The sequence below is a fragment of the Harmonia axyridis genome, chromosome 5, assembly GCF_914767665.1.
Source record: "Harmonia axyridis chromosome 5, icHarAxyr1.1, whole genome shotgun sequence".
Taxonomy (NCBI): Eukaryota; Metazoa; Arthropoda; class Insecta; order Coleoptera; family Coccinellidae; genus Harmonia; species Harmonia axyridis.
The window spans coordinates 6688088-6706470 of NC_059505.1; the positions used below are offsets into that span (position 1 = coordinate 6688088).

At 36.1% G+C, this 18383-nt stretch overlaps 1 protein-coding gene across 4 annotated transcripts in view; it reads left to right on the forward strand.

The window, feature by feature from the left end:
* Positions 1-17655, forward strand: part of LOC123680671 (calcitonin gene-related peptide type 1 receptor-like) — a 169327-nt gene extending 151672 nt beyond the window's left edge. For all 4 annotated transcript variants that reach the window (XM_045618680.1, XM_045618679.1, XM_045618677.1 and 1 more), the window contains exons 7-12: positions 3886-4115; positions 8143-8319; positions 8380-8503; positions 8843-8884; positions 10334-10429; positions 17363-17655. In XM_045618680.1, the coding sequence (XP_045474636.1) occupies positions 3886-4115; positions 8143-8319; positions 8380-8503; positions 8843-8884; positions 10334-10429; positions 17363-17404 (711 nt within the window). In that variant the 3' untranslated portion in view covers positions 17405-17655. The remainder of the gene's footprint in view (positions 1-3885; positions 4116-8142; positions 8320-8379; positions 8504-8842; positions 8885-10333; positions 10430-17362) is intronic.
* The last annotated feature ends 728 nt before the right edge of the window (positions 17656-18383 follow it).

The following is an 18383-nucleotide window of genomic DNA, read 5'->3' on the forward strand; positions in this document are numbered from 1 at the left end:
AAGCATAGTTGGCGGTGCTAATATTAAATCCATATGATTTTTAGTTAGTACCAACCTTCAAACGATACGTGTCAAAATTTGACAGCAGTCCGACCATTAGTTAGTGAGATATTGCCTTGTGAGTGTAGCTAATTTCGTTATTTGAAAAAAGATGGAAAAGAAAGAACTTTGTGTGCTGATAAAGATTGCTTTTTGAAGAAAAAAATACAGTTGAAGCAAAATCTTGGCTTGAAGAAGAGTTTCCGGGATCTGCACCAAGAAAATCAACTATCATTGATTGGTATGCTAAGTTTAAACGTGGTGAAATGAGCAGCTAAAACGGCGAACGCAGTGGACGCCCAAATGAGGATGTCACCGACGAAAAAATTAAAAGAGTTCACAAAATAATTTTTAATGAACGTAAAGTGAAGTTGACCGAGTTAGCATCGAGTATTCTGGGATGCGCAAGGTATTAATATTCATTGATTACCTCCAAAAGGGCCAAACCATCAACAGCGATTATTATGCACGTTATTGGATCGTTTAGAGGATGAAATCGTTAAAAAACGGCCCCATTTGAAGAAAAAAAGTGCTGTTTCACCGGTCGAACCGATTTTTTACTTATTCATAAGACCGGAAGTGCTGGTCAGCAAGGTCTTGTGTAATTGCTTGAAACAAGTGATAGACCGAGGGAGCAACATCTGGAGAACACGGCGGGTGGGTTAGGATTTCCATTTCAACGTTTCCAAGTATGTCTTGACTACTTTCGCAACATGAGATCGAGCATTGTCATGCTGTAAAATCACTTTGTTATGCCTCTCGTTGTATTGCGACCGTTTGCCTTCCAATGCTCCGCTCAAACGCATTAATTGCGTTCGATTACGATCGCCTGTGATTGTTTCAGTCGGTTTTGACAACTCATAATACACTACGCCAAGCTGGCCCCACCAAATATTGAGCATAATCTTGGAACCGTGAATATTCGGTTTGGCCGTCGACGTAGTAGCATGGCCGAGATATCCCCATTATTTTCTGCACTTGGGATTAGCGTAATGAACCCATTTTTCGTCACCAGTCACAATGCGATGCAGATATCCCTTCCGTCTTCGCCTTGCAAGCAGCCGTTCACAAGCAAACAAACGCCGTTCAACATATCTCGGTTTCAACTCGCACGGCAACCAATTTCCTTGTTTCTGAATCATTCCCACTTTCAGGCATTTTGAAATGGCTTGTTGCGTCACTCCCAATGATCCTGCCAATTCTTGCTGCGTTTGACACGAGTCTTGATACCTCCAATTCTGCATATTCGAGAACCTTCTCTCGCCATGCAGGTCTTCGACGTTAAAATCACCGTTCTTGAAGCGTTGAAACCACTCTCGGAACGTTTTTTCACAAATAGTGGCCTCACCATAGGTATTTGAGAGATTTCGATGAGCTATCAAATGATGATGAGATATCAAAGCAGAAAATTAATACCTCTCGCAAACGACGAGCTTTTGGTCGTAAGCTGAGATTTTTAATCGAGAATAACTTTATAATGCAGACACAAATCGACTAATATCTCGATGGCGTTATGTTTACAAATACCTAAGCTTATTTTATGACATCTACGATCTATTTTTTTCCACTACCACTTACCGCTTCAGCCGTCTATTGCAAAACGGGGGATGCAAAGTTGTACACCTAATATTGAAATTAGAATTGTTTTCAAATGAATTATTATATGAAATTGGAAGAAATAAATTTCTGAAAAATATTTTTTGAGTAATATCATTGAAATACAATGATACAAAACATTAAATGAGGAGACTGAATTCCCAACCACTGTGACCTCTTGCGAAAATTTTAAAGGAGATAGATAGTAGTATGTAGTAGAAATCAATTTCAAAGGAAAGTGACATGAATAATCCAGAAATTCAGCTAATATTCATCCATAGCTTAGATATTTAGATCGTCTTGTGAAATAAAGATGACCTTCATTGCGTATTCTACCCGTATTACTTTAATACTTCATGAAACAGAGATTGCAGGAAGGTCAAAGGTAAAATGGAATATAACTCCGTCGTTAGTTGATAAGGAAACAATAATTACTTGGATCCAGGGCTGGCGTTAGGGGTGAAACAGTGAAACGGCCGATTCAATCGCCTCTATTTGAGGGACAGCAATTCGGCTCAGTTTGCTGGCCACCTTTTCGTATTTCAACCTTGATTCTTACATCATAAGTTGGTTCCGTCCCGCTTCGTTTGTCAACATTCAAGCCGTTTGTATAATAAAAACACATGACAGCAACAATTGAAAGAGGGATAAATCATTTTGTTTTCCATCAAGACGAAAAACAACACTACTTTTGCTTTCGAATTATTTGGAAGCCAATGTTTACACATTCAACATATAGAAAATTTCTACAATTTTGCATTCGAAACTAGTTACTGGTAAATGTCTAATGTTTTCAGAGGAACACATGTTTGTAATCCCAATTAGTTTCGAAGCAATACTGAAACTTTGCCTGCCCTACCGCCCTTTGTATATTGTGGTGTGATAAGGTAATCATTATTCGACCATATGCAGTGTCATGTGGATCAGCATCGAAGAAAACCAGGAATAAATTGAGATACCTATAGCGACAAAAACATGTATAGACTGGTTCTGTGACAATTGTAGCTCTTGACGATAAAAAGACTGTTAATTCAGAGTGATATGAAACCATTTTGTTTGCCTGAAGTTTTCGGTAAATTGAGAGAAACAAACCCAAAACGACGAATCATCTTGACTCATGACAATGCTAGCTCACAATCAAACGCAACAAATGAGTAGTTGAACACACGAAAATCAAATTAATGGATCATCCGCCTTACAACCCCGATTTGGCACCAAATGACTTCTTCTTTTTCCCAAAAATAAAAATACACTTCGTGGACAACGAGTTTCATCGCCCGAAGATGAGGTTGAGGCTTTCAAAACGCATGTTTTAGGACTACCATGTTCTGATTGGAAAAATGTTTCGAATAATGGTTCAATAGCATGCAAAAATGTATAGATCTTAAAGGCGATTATTTTAGAAGGCAATGAAAATATTTTTCATCAAAACCGCTTGTTTATTTTTTGTATTCTCAATACATAAATAGTAACCCTCGTATTAAAAAATAATATAATAAATAAAACGGCTCATATTTGGAAATGAATGAAGAAAAGAAAAAGAAGTACAATTTCCAAGTGTGTAATAATATCATACGATATCAATTATCTATCTGGTTAATTCATCAGCAAAATGCCATCAACATAACCATTGTCAAACAGAAGATTTCCACGCTATTACGTAGGAATCATAATCGAAAGTAACCCAAGGAGAATGCATGTCATCGAGGGAGAGTAGCGGGTTTCACCCTTGTTAGAGTACCACATAACTCAACCCAAGATGACAAACAAACGAAATAGCAGGCACCTCAATGAACGCTGGCAGACGCAAAGCAGTATGAATACTGCGATGCGCCACCCAGCGGACAAACAACCAACTACTTCCTCCACGGGTACCCCAAAAAAGTAGATTTCCACGCCAACTAGGAAAATCTTCTCTTCTTCAGCCTAGGCGGCATTCATCGTGAAATATAATACTGATAATCCCTAACAAGGGTGAAACCGGTATATCGCTACTCTCCCTCGATGACATGGATTCTCCTTGGGTTACTTTCGATTATGATTCCTACGTAATAGCGTGGAAATCTTCTGTTTGACAATGGTTATGTTGATGGCATTTTGCTGATACATTAACCAGATAGATAATTAATATCGTATGATGTTATTACACACTTGGGAATTGTACTTCTTTTTCTTTTTAAAAAATAATGTTCACTTAATTCCCTAGAAGTTCACGAAAATATGTATTTATCATCAACGTTTTTGTTTCAGTGGTGGTGCATCTTGCTACACGTCCTGCTCTATTTTTTCCTGATATCCACGTACGCATGGATGCTCTGCGAGGGCCTGTATCTTCACACGGTGCTGGTATCCGCCTTCGTCTCCGAATCAAGATTGGTTCGATACATGCTATTGCTCGGATGGGGCATCCCGACAAAAACCATTATAATATATAGTCTGACCCGGTATTTTTACGGCACGACTGTGTCCGACACTCAGCAGTAAGTACTGATTTATGCGTGTTTTGTCATAAAAACAGATTTACCTCCGGACGCGGGTATACGGTCGAATTGCTAAGTGATTTTGTGGGTTGTAGGATTATCGCCGATTTAAGTACGGTATACAAAAAACTATCCTGCTGAATATTACTTCGATGTCGGGGATGTGTACAATAGGGGTCTGAGGGTAAAAAAATGGGGGTATTGATTATGTACCGGAGGGGGTAAATTGGATATATTTGAGGGAGAAATTCTGATTTATAAACTTAGTAGGTGATACCAAACTTCTTTGCAACTTTTCGAATAAATTGCGTTGAACGAAAAACATTCAGAGTTTAATAGTGTAAAGTGGAATATCTAAGGAAAGTTGAGTAGTAGTTTAGTACAATAGACCTAAGCATTGCACAGCGCTTTTTTCCAGTTGAATTCGATACACATCTGTTTCCAAATAAATGATTTCCCAATGCGAGGTTTCTTTTTAAATAGTCCGCTATCTAAGCGGCTGTCACCTTTGATTCTTCGAAGCTGGCATATTCTAACATTTTCCAAGTAAAAACTTCGCTCTTGATAAACTTTTCAATAATGCACTGGTAAAATTCACTACAAAAATGGTGAACATTTTGCCTTCACACTTCGCAAAGTACTTTTGGTGTTCGTGAAACACCTTCTCGTTTGGCAATAGTGAAACTAGTGTAAAAATTTGAGCTTTTGGGACTAAAATCTGAAAAATTGCTGCTGTAGCCTGTAGTGTTGACGAAATACCAGGTTTGTCGATTCCTCGTCGTTCTTGGAAATTATAGGCAATCCACAAATGACATTACACCTTATTTCGCATAAAGACTTAGATGTTAAAGCTTTTGAAGTTTATTTAACACGAGAACTATCAATAACCAGCATTGACGTATCTTCGCTGATTGAGTCCTTATAATGCATTATAATGATGGATGATTCCCCAATATAAGGGGCCTGTAGCGAACCTGAGGATCATCATCACATGGAGAATCGGTCTTAGTTGAAGAAACCCTCCCGATTTTGGAGCAGATTTGGTACTATTCACTTGGTATTTCTAAGGACAGGAGTGATTTAATTTGTTGAGATTGGCCATAGGCAATGATACGGTGGTCATCCTTCTTCAAGAAATCCGCAAGGCAACTGAACAACAACTCCGTGAAATTTTTAGCAGATATGTATTTATATATTGCCAATTGAGTTCTGTATGTGCTCTGGCTTATTATGTTGTAAAATCGTGAGTAAATTTTTGGCCTATAAATTTCGATATGATTCTTTCGTTTCCTTCAATTTATTGTGGTGATTTCAATTGTCATCATTCAATGTGGTATATGATTGAAACTTTAACTATAAATTGACTATAGCCTCTCTGAAACAATGGAAGACAGAAAAAATCTGACGACACCATTAGAATCTCTATATTGAGTTTTGACTATAAGCCCAATTTGGTGAAGTTATCTCCAAAAACAAATAAATTATACAGAAGAAAAAAAAGGAAATTTCGATTTTCAGTTTTTTCGAGATATCTCGGGAACCAATGGAGATATTCCTGTTCACACCAAGACACTCATCCCTAAAAAACGCAACTTTTTTGTAATTTAAGCCACCCTGTCTTTCTAAAGGTTTTCGATATCCTTGTAGTGGCCCTCTAAATAGTTCTAACCCTGTATATGATACGGATTCTCATCGGGAAATCTTCTCATGTGATGAGGTCCAATTTTACTTTGGAGACTACGTTGACTAGCAGAATTAGAGCATTTTGGCTTGAAAGAAGAATGATTGTTGAAAAATATTGCCATCCTAAACGTGTGACTGTTTTGTACGGTTTTTAGCCTAGTGGTGTGATTGGACGTTACTTATTCGAAAATGAGGCTGGTGCAACTGTTGAGGTGAATGGATTGCGCTTCCAAGCTATATTTAATGATTTTTTCCTGCAGAATTGGCCAGAATTGGAAGATATTCTTAAGGACAACATTCATTTTCTATAAGACGGTGTTACGTGCCATGTTATTTCTCGAAGAGGACTACGTGAAAGACAGAGTTCGTAAAGTTGTCGAGAACATACAGCCGCAAATGTGCAAATTGGTCATGGAAAATTTCATGAAAAGAATAGGTGCTCCAACCGTAGCCGTGGCGACGATTTGGCTGATATTCCTCTTCACATTCACAATGGAATAAACATCCCTTGATTTCCCTTGAAATATACTCTCTTTTTTCAATATCAAAATGAAACTTACTTTTGGAATACCCTTCATTCCAAACTGACACTTTCCTACTTCAAACTCAGAACACTTATTTATGGATTCATTCTTTCTGTTCGAATGATAAATATTTCATAAAATGTTTTATCTCCGATTCAACGTGTCGTTCGAGTATTTATGAAGCAGAATTTTTTATTAGCCTCTACATATTCAGCAGCATTTTATGTTGGGAAATTAATTAATGCCAGAGTCTGAGCAATAAACGAAGCTACACGGTCATTTTGATCACCATGCCTCAGGAAAAATATTGTTATAAATCCATGAATTATTCCTGAGTTATTCTGTCCTTCAGTGTCATCATTAATTCAATGAATAGAATACAAAATACCTTTCTGATGGGTTAGGAACATTGAACGCTTTCGAGTTGAAATAAAGAACTAATACTGATGGAACTTGTACCTCCATTTATCAATTATTACAGAAATGCATTGTTCTTAATGAAAAATCGTTAATAATATTGTCAAAAGAATCTTATATCTAGAATCTATATATTGAAATCATTCAGTAGTTCAAAAGATTCATTTGTTAAGCATATTCAACAAAGAGTGACAATATTTAGGTTTGTCCTTGATATCGGATTATGTACAGGGTGACACTCTCATTCGTTCAATTATTTATTCATCTCTTTTTTATTTATTTATTCATTCATTCATTTATGTATCTATTTATTCATTTATTTATTCAATAAACGGTATATTTGGTTTTTTTGGTAAACCCATTATTCTTGCGGAAACAGCTGACATTTTTTTTGTAAACGGAGTTCACTTATTCTTGTATCTTCTTGCATTTTAATAACAGCCTCGATACTGGGAACTTTTTGTTATATAGGGCCAAAAATGTCAAATATCAAAAAAATTTCCGTTACAACAGTTCCTACTAGGATAAAATTTTGTTTTTGTAAGTGAAATAAATACACAAATTTGAGTGGGGTTTCAAAATAAGAAACATAGAATTTTATATCCATTGAACAATCCTTCAAAAACCCCTACTCAAAGCTTTTCATAATTTTTTTTCAATAATTTGAATATTCGAAAAGATTTCTGTCCCAGTCATCTTCTCAATATACAGGGTGGCCATTTGAAAACGAAACAGACGAGATTACAGACGAAATAAAGTTTTTCGATAGAAATGCTCGGACAGGTCGATTTCTGTTTCGAGGGGGACAACTTAAGATGTAGGTTACGGACGCATAGCGCTTCAACCCTTGCTGCTACAACCCCCACCCCCAATTTTTGAATAGGGAAGATGGGGTGAGTGATACCTCAATTTAAAGGTATTTTTATACTGATTTCAGCACAGTAATTGTTTTTTCATTTTATGCATTAGTTCTCGAAATAGTCATGCGTTAGTTAGTTAGGAAGGAAGCCACAGTCATGGTTGTTTTGAAGCTCAAAATGACGATTACTACAAGTGCCATGAAAACACCACTTCATTTTCAAATACTTAGTTAACAATATTTCGAGAACTAATGCATAAAATGAAAAAACAATTACTGTGCTGAAATCAGTATAAAAATACCTTTCAAATGAGGTATCACTCACCCCATCTTCCCTATTCAAAATTTGGGGGTGAGGGTTGTAGTAGCAAGGGTTGAAGCGCTATGCGTCCGTAACCTACATCTCAAGATGTCCCCCTCGAAACAGAAATCGACCTGTCCGAGCATTTCTATCGAAAAACTTTATTTCGTCTGTAATCTCGTCTGTTTCGTTTTCAAATGGCCACCCTGTATTTCACTAATAATTATAATTTTTCACTTCTAGATGCTGGATGGATGAAGGTAGTTTCACAAGAATACTCCAGATTCCTGTTGCCATAACCATAATCCTCAATGCTGTGTTCCTGATCAATATACTCAGAGTACTTTTGGTCAAGCTGAAGAGAGGTACCGCCACTGGAGCTGGATCAGGAGCTTCAAGAGCATCATTGCAAGCCTTGAGGTGAGTGAAGTGTTTGATGTGCAGAAATGTACCGAATTTGAAATGTTGCATTTATTTCAGGGCAACAATGCTGTTAGTACCGCTTCTAGGATTGAATTATCTGATCATTCCATTCAGACCAGAGACCAATCACCCCTGGGAATATGCTTATGAAGTAGTTTCAGCTATTACTGCATCTATGCAGGTAAAATTTGTAATTTCAAGTTTCTAGGTCTTTTCATTAAAAAGTTATCATGTGAAGAGACGACCAGACGGACGGCAGAATCGAATTTGTGAAAGGATTCGTGATAAGCGAGTCGAGCATTATCGTTTAAGACCACTGCCGGCTGAAATTCAAAAATTACAGACATTGTGACGAAATGACCGAGCGGTCTGTTTTTGGAAACTAGCGCTCAAATAGACCCATTAAATCTTAATGAGTATTATTCATTGTATGTTATTTTTAACATCAAAAAATAAGTATGAGTGTTTCGAATATCAATTATTCAATTGTATACTAATAACTTTTATAATTTTCTTACAGGGACTGTGTGTTGCAATTCTCTTCTGTTTCTTCAATGGTGAGGTGAGTCTTTAGTGTAAATTCCTAAGTTCCACTGATTAGTTAAGGTTTTTTTTTTCTCTTCCGTTCATATTCGTACATAACTTGGAGATTTGAAATATATGAATCATTCAGACAGTTGAACGGTGATGTTCCTGCCCTCATCAGTGATCCCTGCTTTATGCACCTCACTCCTCCGTAATAAAAAACATGGTAACAACTGCAATATTTATTTGAAATATTGAGGCATGTGGCTCACTGTAGTATGGGGTGCTTTTGTTTATGGAAGAAGATCTCAGTTGGTATACATCAATATCCTTTTCTTCCTTCTGGAGCTTAAAATATTCGATTTTTCAACGAAACAATACCCCACATCGTAGGTTATTTTCGAAGAGGCTAACGTCAATATCTTGCAATGGCCACCCAGATCTCCCGACCTTTCACTGATTGAATATGCTCGAGGCACGGTTGGTTGAAGACTAAGGCAATCAGCCAATTCTCCACAAACACTCCGCCATGAATTACAGATTTTCTGGGAAGCAATACCTCAGAATAAAAGATTTTCAAGACCTGCGCATTCGCCATTTTGTTATATTGCTGAATGCTGTTGACAAAATAAAACATTTTCCTACAACTGCTATAGAAAGTAGCGTATTCTTCATAGCTTACTCAAGTTCAAAACTATGTATTACTCATACTGTGAGAAATATTATTCCACACGGCTCAATGCCCACACCTCTCTTGGTAGACCAATGAAATTGGGCTTTGGAGGAGTCGTTTCTATGGAAACGCAAGAAATAAAGAGGTACTGTCAACGAAGGCCATTTTGAATTGATTCAGGTACATTACTTCAATTATTCAAATTTTTGCAGTTGTAGGAAATAGTATACTGTGCAACAAGTGGGGAAAGTCCAACTTTTCTCACGAGTGAGAAAAGGACTTTCTCCACAATTTACACACTTTACTTTTCCTCGGCTCCACAAATTTAAATAATTCAAGTAATGTAGGTACCTAATTTAATTCGAAAAGGTCATCATTGACAGTATCTGTTGATTTATTGCGTTTCCTTAGAAACGACTTCTCAAAAACCCAATTTCATTAGTCTACCAATCGAGGTGTGGGCATTGTGCCGTGTGGAATAATATTTCTCACAGTATGAGCAATACATAGTTTTGAAATTGAGTGAGCTATGAAGAATACTCTACTTCCATACTTGCCATAGCAGTTGTAGGAAAAGTATAGTGTGCAACATGTGGAGAAAGTCTTTATCTGACTCGTGTGTTTACGGTACTCGCCTTGCAGGCTCGTGTCACAAACTTTTACACTGGTGAGAAAAGTTTGACTTTCCCCTCTTGTTGCACAATATACTCTTACAATCGGAATATTTTACATCTCACATCAGTGATTGAATGCTTTCAGTGAATGAGTTCAAATAATGATAAAATTGAATAAACATAATTAATTATTCCATAGGTCATCACACAAATGAAGAGAAGGTGGGCAACAGTCACCTTCCGACCAAGAGAAAGTTCATGTACTGCCACCACAACTACTGGACAAATCAGTCAGGTAATTATTACTAACTTTCATCGAGGAATTATCCAAACATCCGAGTACCTTTTTGATATTACTATTGTTAGTCGAAGAAAATCCATGGATTTAAGTATTTATTAACAGAAACACATGGATTTATAAACTACGAAATTTACATATGTAACTACATGAATCATAGATTTAAATTTCCTTTCATATAACTTTCTAGCATTAAGTTTAGTAGGGTAGTTTAGTTTCGCTGAAGGTTCAACACAAATCGGCCATCATGTGGTGATCCAATCGTTCTTGATATTGATCTTTCATAGTTTTAATGTCCATTGAATCTTCTTCCCAGTTCATCACTGTAATCACCCAAGTTTTCTGGAAAGCGATCTAAGAGGCTGTGGAAGTAGTGAACTTTTATACTCATGTTACGAACGAGAATTTACAATTTGGAAGCCTAATTTCCTCTAATTCTACGTAAACAGATATAGCAGCTTTCAGTTTTTCCATGCTGATCGCAGGAAATCAACTTGACAAGTACCCAAAACAATTTTCATCTCAATTTAAAGCTTTTCTTTTTGCTTCATCATTTCCAACCAAAAATGAAAAGTCGGAAATAATATTGCTTCTCTCGTAACTAAAGCTTCGTTGATTTTTCAATTAAATTTTTTTTACGAAAAATAGAGAAAACATCACGTTGGAAACATTCAAAATCAGTCGTTAAATTTCCGGCATCAGCTTCATTTTGTTTTTTATTCCAATATAGCGACGATTGATTGACAGAAAATCTATTCTGTATTCGGTCTAAGGTCTAAGTAAATCCTGAGAGTATCAAAACAATCAATTTAAAACCTTGAGCAGCATGAAAAGAAAATTATACAGGGTATCTCGGGAGTAACTGGATACATACCCTCATCAGAGGTAGAGTAGGACTAGGTGAGTACGGATTGGCTAAAAAAAATAAATTCTGCCTTTTTCCAGAGAGCTACAGGGTGAGTTATCATATTCATGGAAATAATGAAACCATCATCAAAAAGAGCATAAACCCAGCTCCAATACTCGGTATCACTCAAAGTTGTCACATCTAACATTATTGTTTTCATGAATTTTTGAAATTGGAAAAAGTTCGAAAAATTCGATTTATTCAGGATTGAGGTATCACGTGAAAGTCGTGAATGAATATAAAGAGTACAAATCTTCTTGAAAACTCAGTGATAGTCTGTGGATGATAAAAATTTTGTATAAAGTATGTAATTCATTAATGAAACAAAAATAAAAAGCAGAAAAAAATATACCCAAAGACAAAATAAGAATTCCTCGAAACATATTTTGTGGTCATTTTTCTTTGCTGAAAACTGAAATTTGAGATAGATATTACTTCTTGATTCCATATTGTTATAAAATTTTAAAATTATCATATGCTGATATTATGTCCATGTATTTATTATGTGTAAGGTGAATAGACAGAGCTCAGTTCTCCAAGAATATGTGTTTAATACTCAGATTTCTGACGGTCTCTTGGCAAGTTCGGTTCATCTTGACTTACAAAATATTTTACCCGGCATGCTACAAGGCATTATTACAGAAATATATTTTCAACATGATGGGTGAACGAATATGGATTGATTGGGCTCCTGTAGGACTTGAACTATTGTATGTGGTTGATTGATTCGGCTAAAGAACCTTGTGGTGTTTATGCTTGATTATGGATGTAAGAAAATACGTATGATTTTTACTTAATATATTAACACAAACACTGTATAAAATTATAATATTAATAACTTGTGAATACTTGAATATGTAATGAATGTTGAGTTACTGATTGACTGTATGTTAACTGAGTGAATATTGAATTATAACTGTTGAATAGAGAATAACTGGAAGCCCTCGCTGGTGGTGGGGCAATGGTGGGAGAAAGCATCGAAGCAGGCTTCTTCTTCTTCCTCTGTAAGCCTTAACAATGGGACTGGACCTCATTTTGGTTTAGAAGAGAGAAACTACCATCACAATACTTACCCAAATAGATGGATAGGTCGAGTAGGACCCGTTCCAAGGCCTTCTCGATCTCCAGATCTTAAACCACTTGATTATATTGGGTCATGGCTAATTCTGGCCAAATCCACTCAAGAGACTAGTTGATAAATAGAATAACCAACTAATTATTAAGAAATAATGGCGATTTGATTCGGAAAGACTATATTCAATCTAAAAATTATACATAAGATATGAGTATAAGCAAATGGTTTTCAACTCTTCAAATTACATCTACTGAATTCCAATAGATATAAGGAATTCATCCGCTTTCATTTTTACTTTTATAACTCATTCCTGCCTTTCAATGTTTTTCATTCTGTTGTTGTTTCATTATTGAGTGAATATATTGGAGCTCCTGACTTTTTAGATGATTTTCCAGGAGAAATTTTACATTTCATGTTGAAACATGAGATATCTCAGTCCTGTTTATGTGAATAAATAAAACTTTTCAAACTTCGTCCAATTTCAAATATTAATAAAAAAAAATGTAAGATGTGATAACTTTGAGTGATAACGCATATTGAACTTGAATTTTCTTGGAATTCTAAACAATGATTTCAAATTCTAAACACAAAGTCCAAACATGAGTCCGGTCCTTGAATTTTGGAATAATTAATATCTCTCTGACTAGAAATCGGCATGTGTCAATAACATCACAAGTTCCAATAAATTCTGCCAATAAGTTAGATTCTGATGGTTTTATTATTTCCATGAATATGAAAACTCACCCTGTAGCTTTCTGAGAAAAGGCAGAAATAACTTTTTTGTTGTCATTCCATACTCACCTAGTCCTACTCCACCTTATTATGTGATTATATACAGTTACTCCCTAGGCACCTTATAAAGGGTGTTTTTTTTAGAGCTATAGAACTTTAAATTGCAATGGAACAACGATGGATTATTCGATTGACATGAATTTTATTTATCCGCAAGATAATCTTGTGGCATTACATTTTAAATATGATTTCTGGCATATGACCGCCACGGCTGGCTCGGATGTAGTCCAATCTGGACGTCCAATTTTCGATGACTTTTTCCAACATTTGTGGCCGTATATCGGCAATAACACGGCGAATGTTGTCTTCCAAATGGTCAAGGGTTTGTGGCTTATCCGCATAGACCAACCACTTTACATAGCCCCACAGAAGTAGTCTAGCGGTGTTAAATCACAAGATCTTGGAGACCAATTCACAGGTCCAAAACGTGAAATTACGCGGTCACCAAACGTGTCTTTCAATAAATCGATTGTGGCACGAGCTGTGTGACATGTTGCGCCGTCTTGTTGGAACCACAGCTCCTGGACATCATGGTTGTTCAATTCAGGAATGAAAAAGTTAGTAATCATGGCTCTATACCGATCGCCATTGACTGTTACGTTCTGGCCACCATCGTTTTTGAAGAAGTAAGGACTAATGATTCCACCAGCCCATAAAGCGCACCAAACAGTCAGTTTTTCTGGATGTAACGTAACACTTGAGGATTAGCTTCACTCCAAATGCGGCAGTTTTGTTTTTTGACGTAGCCATTCAACCAGAAGTGCGCTTTATCGCTAAACAAAATAAAATGGACGTAGTGCGCGATACGTATTCCGCACAGAACCATTATTTTCGAAATAAGATTGCACTCTTTGCAAGCGTTGTTCAAGCGTGAGTCTAATCATGATGAATTGCCAAACTAAACTGAGAATAAATCACTTGACAGCTGTTAAATCGGTCGCCATCTTGAACAGTAATGCCAACTTAAAGTTATATACCTCGAAAAAAAACACCCGTTATATTTCAGCAGAAATTGGTTCTCCCATTGAGATTGATAAGATTAATCGAAAACTACCCACTCAGTCAGTACAAACGGAAACTCATTCCAATTCAATTATACGAGAACATTGTAACCGAAACCAAAACACAAATCGGTCCTTCAATACCAAACAATTTTTTTTTCTATCAGAAAAACCTTTGTCTCTCTGTAAATCATCCTTATCAAGATAAATTGAAGTTCCGCATGTGTATATTGATCAATTCAGGCAAGGGATGTATCCGTTCCATCATGTCTAATTTTGATTAGAACACTGCGGTATAATGAATTAGTGGTTGCTTCAGAAGTGAACGTTTGGTAATTTGTTATACAAGTTACCTAGTTCATGGTTATACCGATAAGTTCGCACATTCTGCGTTCAAATTGATCAACAATGGGTGAGCATTGAGAAAACGTGTATGGAACCATCTGTTGCTCCTGATAGGATAATTTCCAATGCGGTGTTCATTTTGTGCATCCTTTCTGGAAAGCTGAACATTTACCCTTGCCTCATTTTTTCCTCTTGTTAGGAAACAAAATTTCATACAAATGAAGTGAGGGAAACAAGAAAATAATTGTAAATAATTAATTCAGAATTCATCTCAGAATAATAAACACAGTTAGAGGGAGCATATATGATTTTCGCTAAGCAAATTTTATCCCCAACATGAACTATCAAATTTGACATGGAGCGCGCAGAAAGGAAAACATATATCAGTGATACGATATTTCACTCAATACGCGAGTTTCTCCACAAAGAACGCACTTCTTATGTCCCATAGTGAATCAACGTTTCATATTAACTCAAAATATATTGAAATGAATACCTGAATATATCTGAAATGTATAAAACAAACTTCAAGCGCTTCAAACGACGTGCAACAACAACAACCGATGACACTAAGAGAGCAAACGATACTTGAATAATAAATATTCTGCTTATTATAAATTTGACAATTATAGAAAATATCGGATTTCAAATAATCAAATTTGCATATTTAATAGGGAATCACTCAAATATATATATTTCATTCAATATAATATACATTCATAACGATATAGTAAATCCATCCTACCAACTCTGTCTAAAGTTTTGAGTCTTGAAAAACCGTTTGATTGAATTCCTAGAGAAAAATTGTTTCATTCATTCCTCCTAACATGGTTTCAGTATGTCAACTAACAGGTGTTTTTTTTCGAGGTATATAACTTTAAGTTGGCATTACTGTTCAAGATGGCGACCGATTTAACAGCTGTCAAGTGATTTATTCTCAGTTTGATTTGGCAATTCATCATGAATCGACTCACATCTGAACAACGCGTGAAAATAGCGCAATTTCATTTCAAAAATAATGGTTCTGTGCGGAATACGTATCGCGCACTACGTCCATTAACGATGAAGTGCACTTCAACTTCTGGTTGAATGACTACGTCAACAAACAAAACTGCCACATTTGGAGTGAAGCTAATCCTCAAGTGTATGTCGAAACACCGTTACATCCAGAAAAACTGACAGTTTGGTGCGCTTTATGGGCTGGTGGAATCATTGGTCCATACTTCCTCAAAAACGATGATGGCCAGAACGTTCCAGTCAATGGTGATCGGTATAGAGCCATGATTACTAACTTTTTCATTCCTGAATTGAACAACAATGATGTCCAAGAGCTGTGGTTCCAACAAGACGGCGCAACATGTCACACAGCTCGTGCCACAACCGATTTATTGAAAGACACGTTTGGTGACCGCCTAATTTCACGTTTTGGACCTGTGAATTGACCTCCAAGATCTTGTGATTTAACACCGCTAGACTACTTTCTGTGGGGCTATGTAAAGTCATTGGTCTATGCGGATAAGCCACAAACCTTTGACCATTTGGAAGACAACGTTCGCCGTGTTATTGCCGATATACGGCCACAAATGTTGGAAAAAGTCATCGAAAATTGGACGTCCAGATTGGACTACATCCGAGCCAGCCGTGGCGGTCATATGCCAGAAATCATATTTAAAATGTAATACCACAGGATTATCTTGCGGATAAATAAAATTCATGTCAATCGAATAATCCATAGTTGTTTTATTGCAATTTAAAGTTCTATAGCTCTAAAAAAAAACCCTTTATTAATCCATAAAGTTTTGCGCTACTTTAATCTGGCAGTTCTAGTATCTAAGAGGTAAGATACAGTTGGAAATAAGTTCGGGTGGAAAAGAAATTTTTCTTGACTGTACATGTCGTACGAATATGAGGCGGAAGTATATGTGATAGCACCGGTAACCAGTATAAAGGAGTAGATCTAATAGTTTCACTGATAAATCTCATAAAAACGTTATGCTATGTATCAATTTTATGAATATGAGCACTATTGAACCAAACAGAACAACAGTATTCAGCAGCAGAAAAAAACCAAGGCCAAAGCTGGCATTAGCACCCCATGAAGAACCTGCTAATTTTGGAAGAATATTATTCCTCGACTTCAATTTCATACGTAAATTTTCCTAGTGGACCTTGAAATTCAAAATTCAAGTTCAACTCCAAGATATTCTGGAGTAAAAATTTATTAAGATTCGAGACGGAATTAGTGAAAGTTACTCCCAATACATTTTTGTTGATTATTCAATGAAAACAGGAAACTTCTGTTTTATTTGGATCAAGTCATAAACGCCACTCAAGAAAATAAAAATTTTAAATCTTCATTTAAAGTTTTTTCAATAATTCCGAAATCAGAATGACGAAAGACTAGAGCAATATATTATCGGCATGGTTGAATTTCTCAGATAAGGTTGCAGGGATGTCAAACAAGTATAAATTGAAAAGTATGGGAGACAAAACCGATCCCTGCGGAAGTCCATCATTCAATGTTATGAAACTACTACTTTTGTCATCAACAAAAAGACGAAATCTTCTGTTAGACAACATATTTTCTATCAAACGAATAATTCTTCCACAGTTAAAATGATTATGTAGTATATTTATAACCATCTTTCCACACTGTATTATAAGCTGTAGATAATCCACAAAGGCAGCTCCTGTTTTCAACTTATTATGAAACCTGATTCAATGAAAATAGTAAGACTGAGATTTAAGACTTACTAACTTGAACCTAATTAGAACCGTTGTAAGTCAACTTACATTATTTCATTTTTCAGTTTGTGCGATCTAACTATGGGGCGAATGCAGAAAAAGTGTGACTAGGAAGGATTGGACGAAGAACTTCGTCTTGGTTTGCTTCGAGAAAATGTTCGGAAGTTTTTCTGGAAGATATCCTGCCACAAACTACTCAAAGTAATCTGTAACAGAATGATTGCGATGTAAATATTTGTATATAGGTTGTATAGAGAAGTGCCAAAATATGAGAGAAGAATAGGTCAGCAAGAATTGAAATATGTATGATATAATGTATAGTGATAACGAATAAATATATTATTTGAATGATATGAAATGTTTAGATGTTTTATTATCTAACAGGCTGGGTCGAATGGAGAAAGCAATTTGCAAATTCTGCTCACCTAAACTTTCTGCAAATATATTATCTTCGGTTGATTCCAGCATGATGGTGTCTCAACTAATTATTATTCTCAGCACAAATGCTTTTTGGAACTTTATACAATTATATTTTTATGGATAACCTTGAAAAACTATGGCTCTTCATACTAATCAAAAATTTCAACAAATCGCCACTTCAAACAAAATATTGTTAAATCTTTCAAGCAACATTGAATGATTGGACGGTTTTGGACACATATATATACTAACTGACAAAAAACTGCAACACCTAGACGGAGCTGTTGATTTTTTTTTTGTAAATAATAGATAGTAAATCAAGGAGTAAATGATTGAATTTGGAGAAAAAAACGAAGGGTTCACAATTTTTTTCAATAAATTTGTTAATAATGTGTTTGTCCACCGCGATGTTCTATACACTCCCCAACACGTCTCGGCATTGATGCAATAAGATGGTCTATTTCTTCCATCCCAAACTACCTTTACTTCATGTCTCAGAGCCGTCAAAGTCCGTGGGGGCTGGGGTAAATTTCCAAGCCTTCTACCCATGATGTCCCAAACATGCTCTATGAGCGAAAGATCGGGGGATATGGGCGACCATGGCAAAAGATTCACATGGGTCGCTTCGAAAAAGTTTAAACTAACTCTGGCAACATAAGGTCGGGC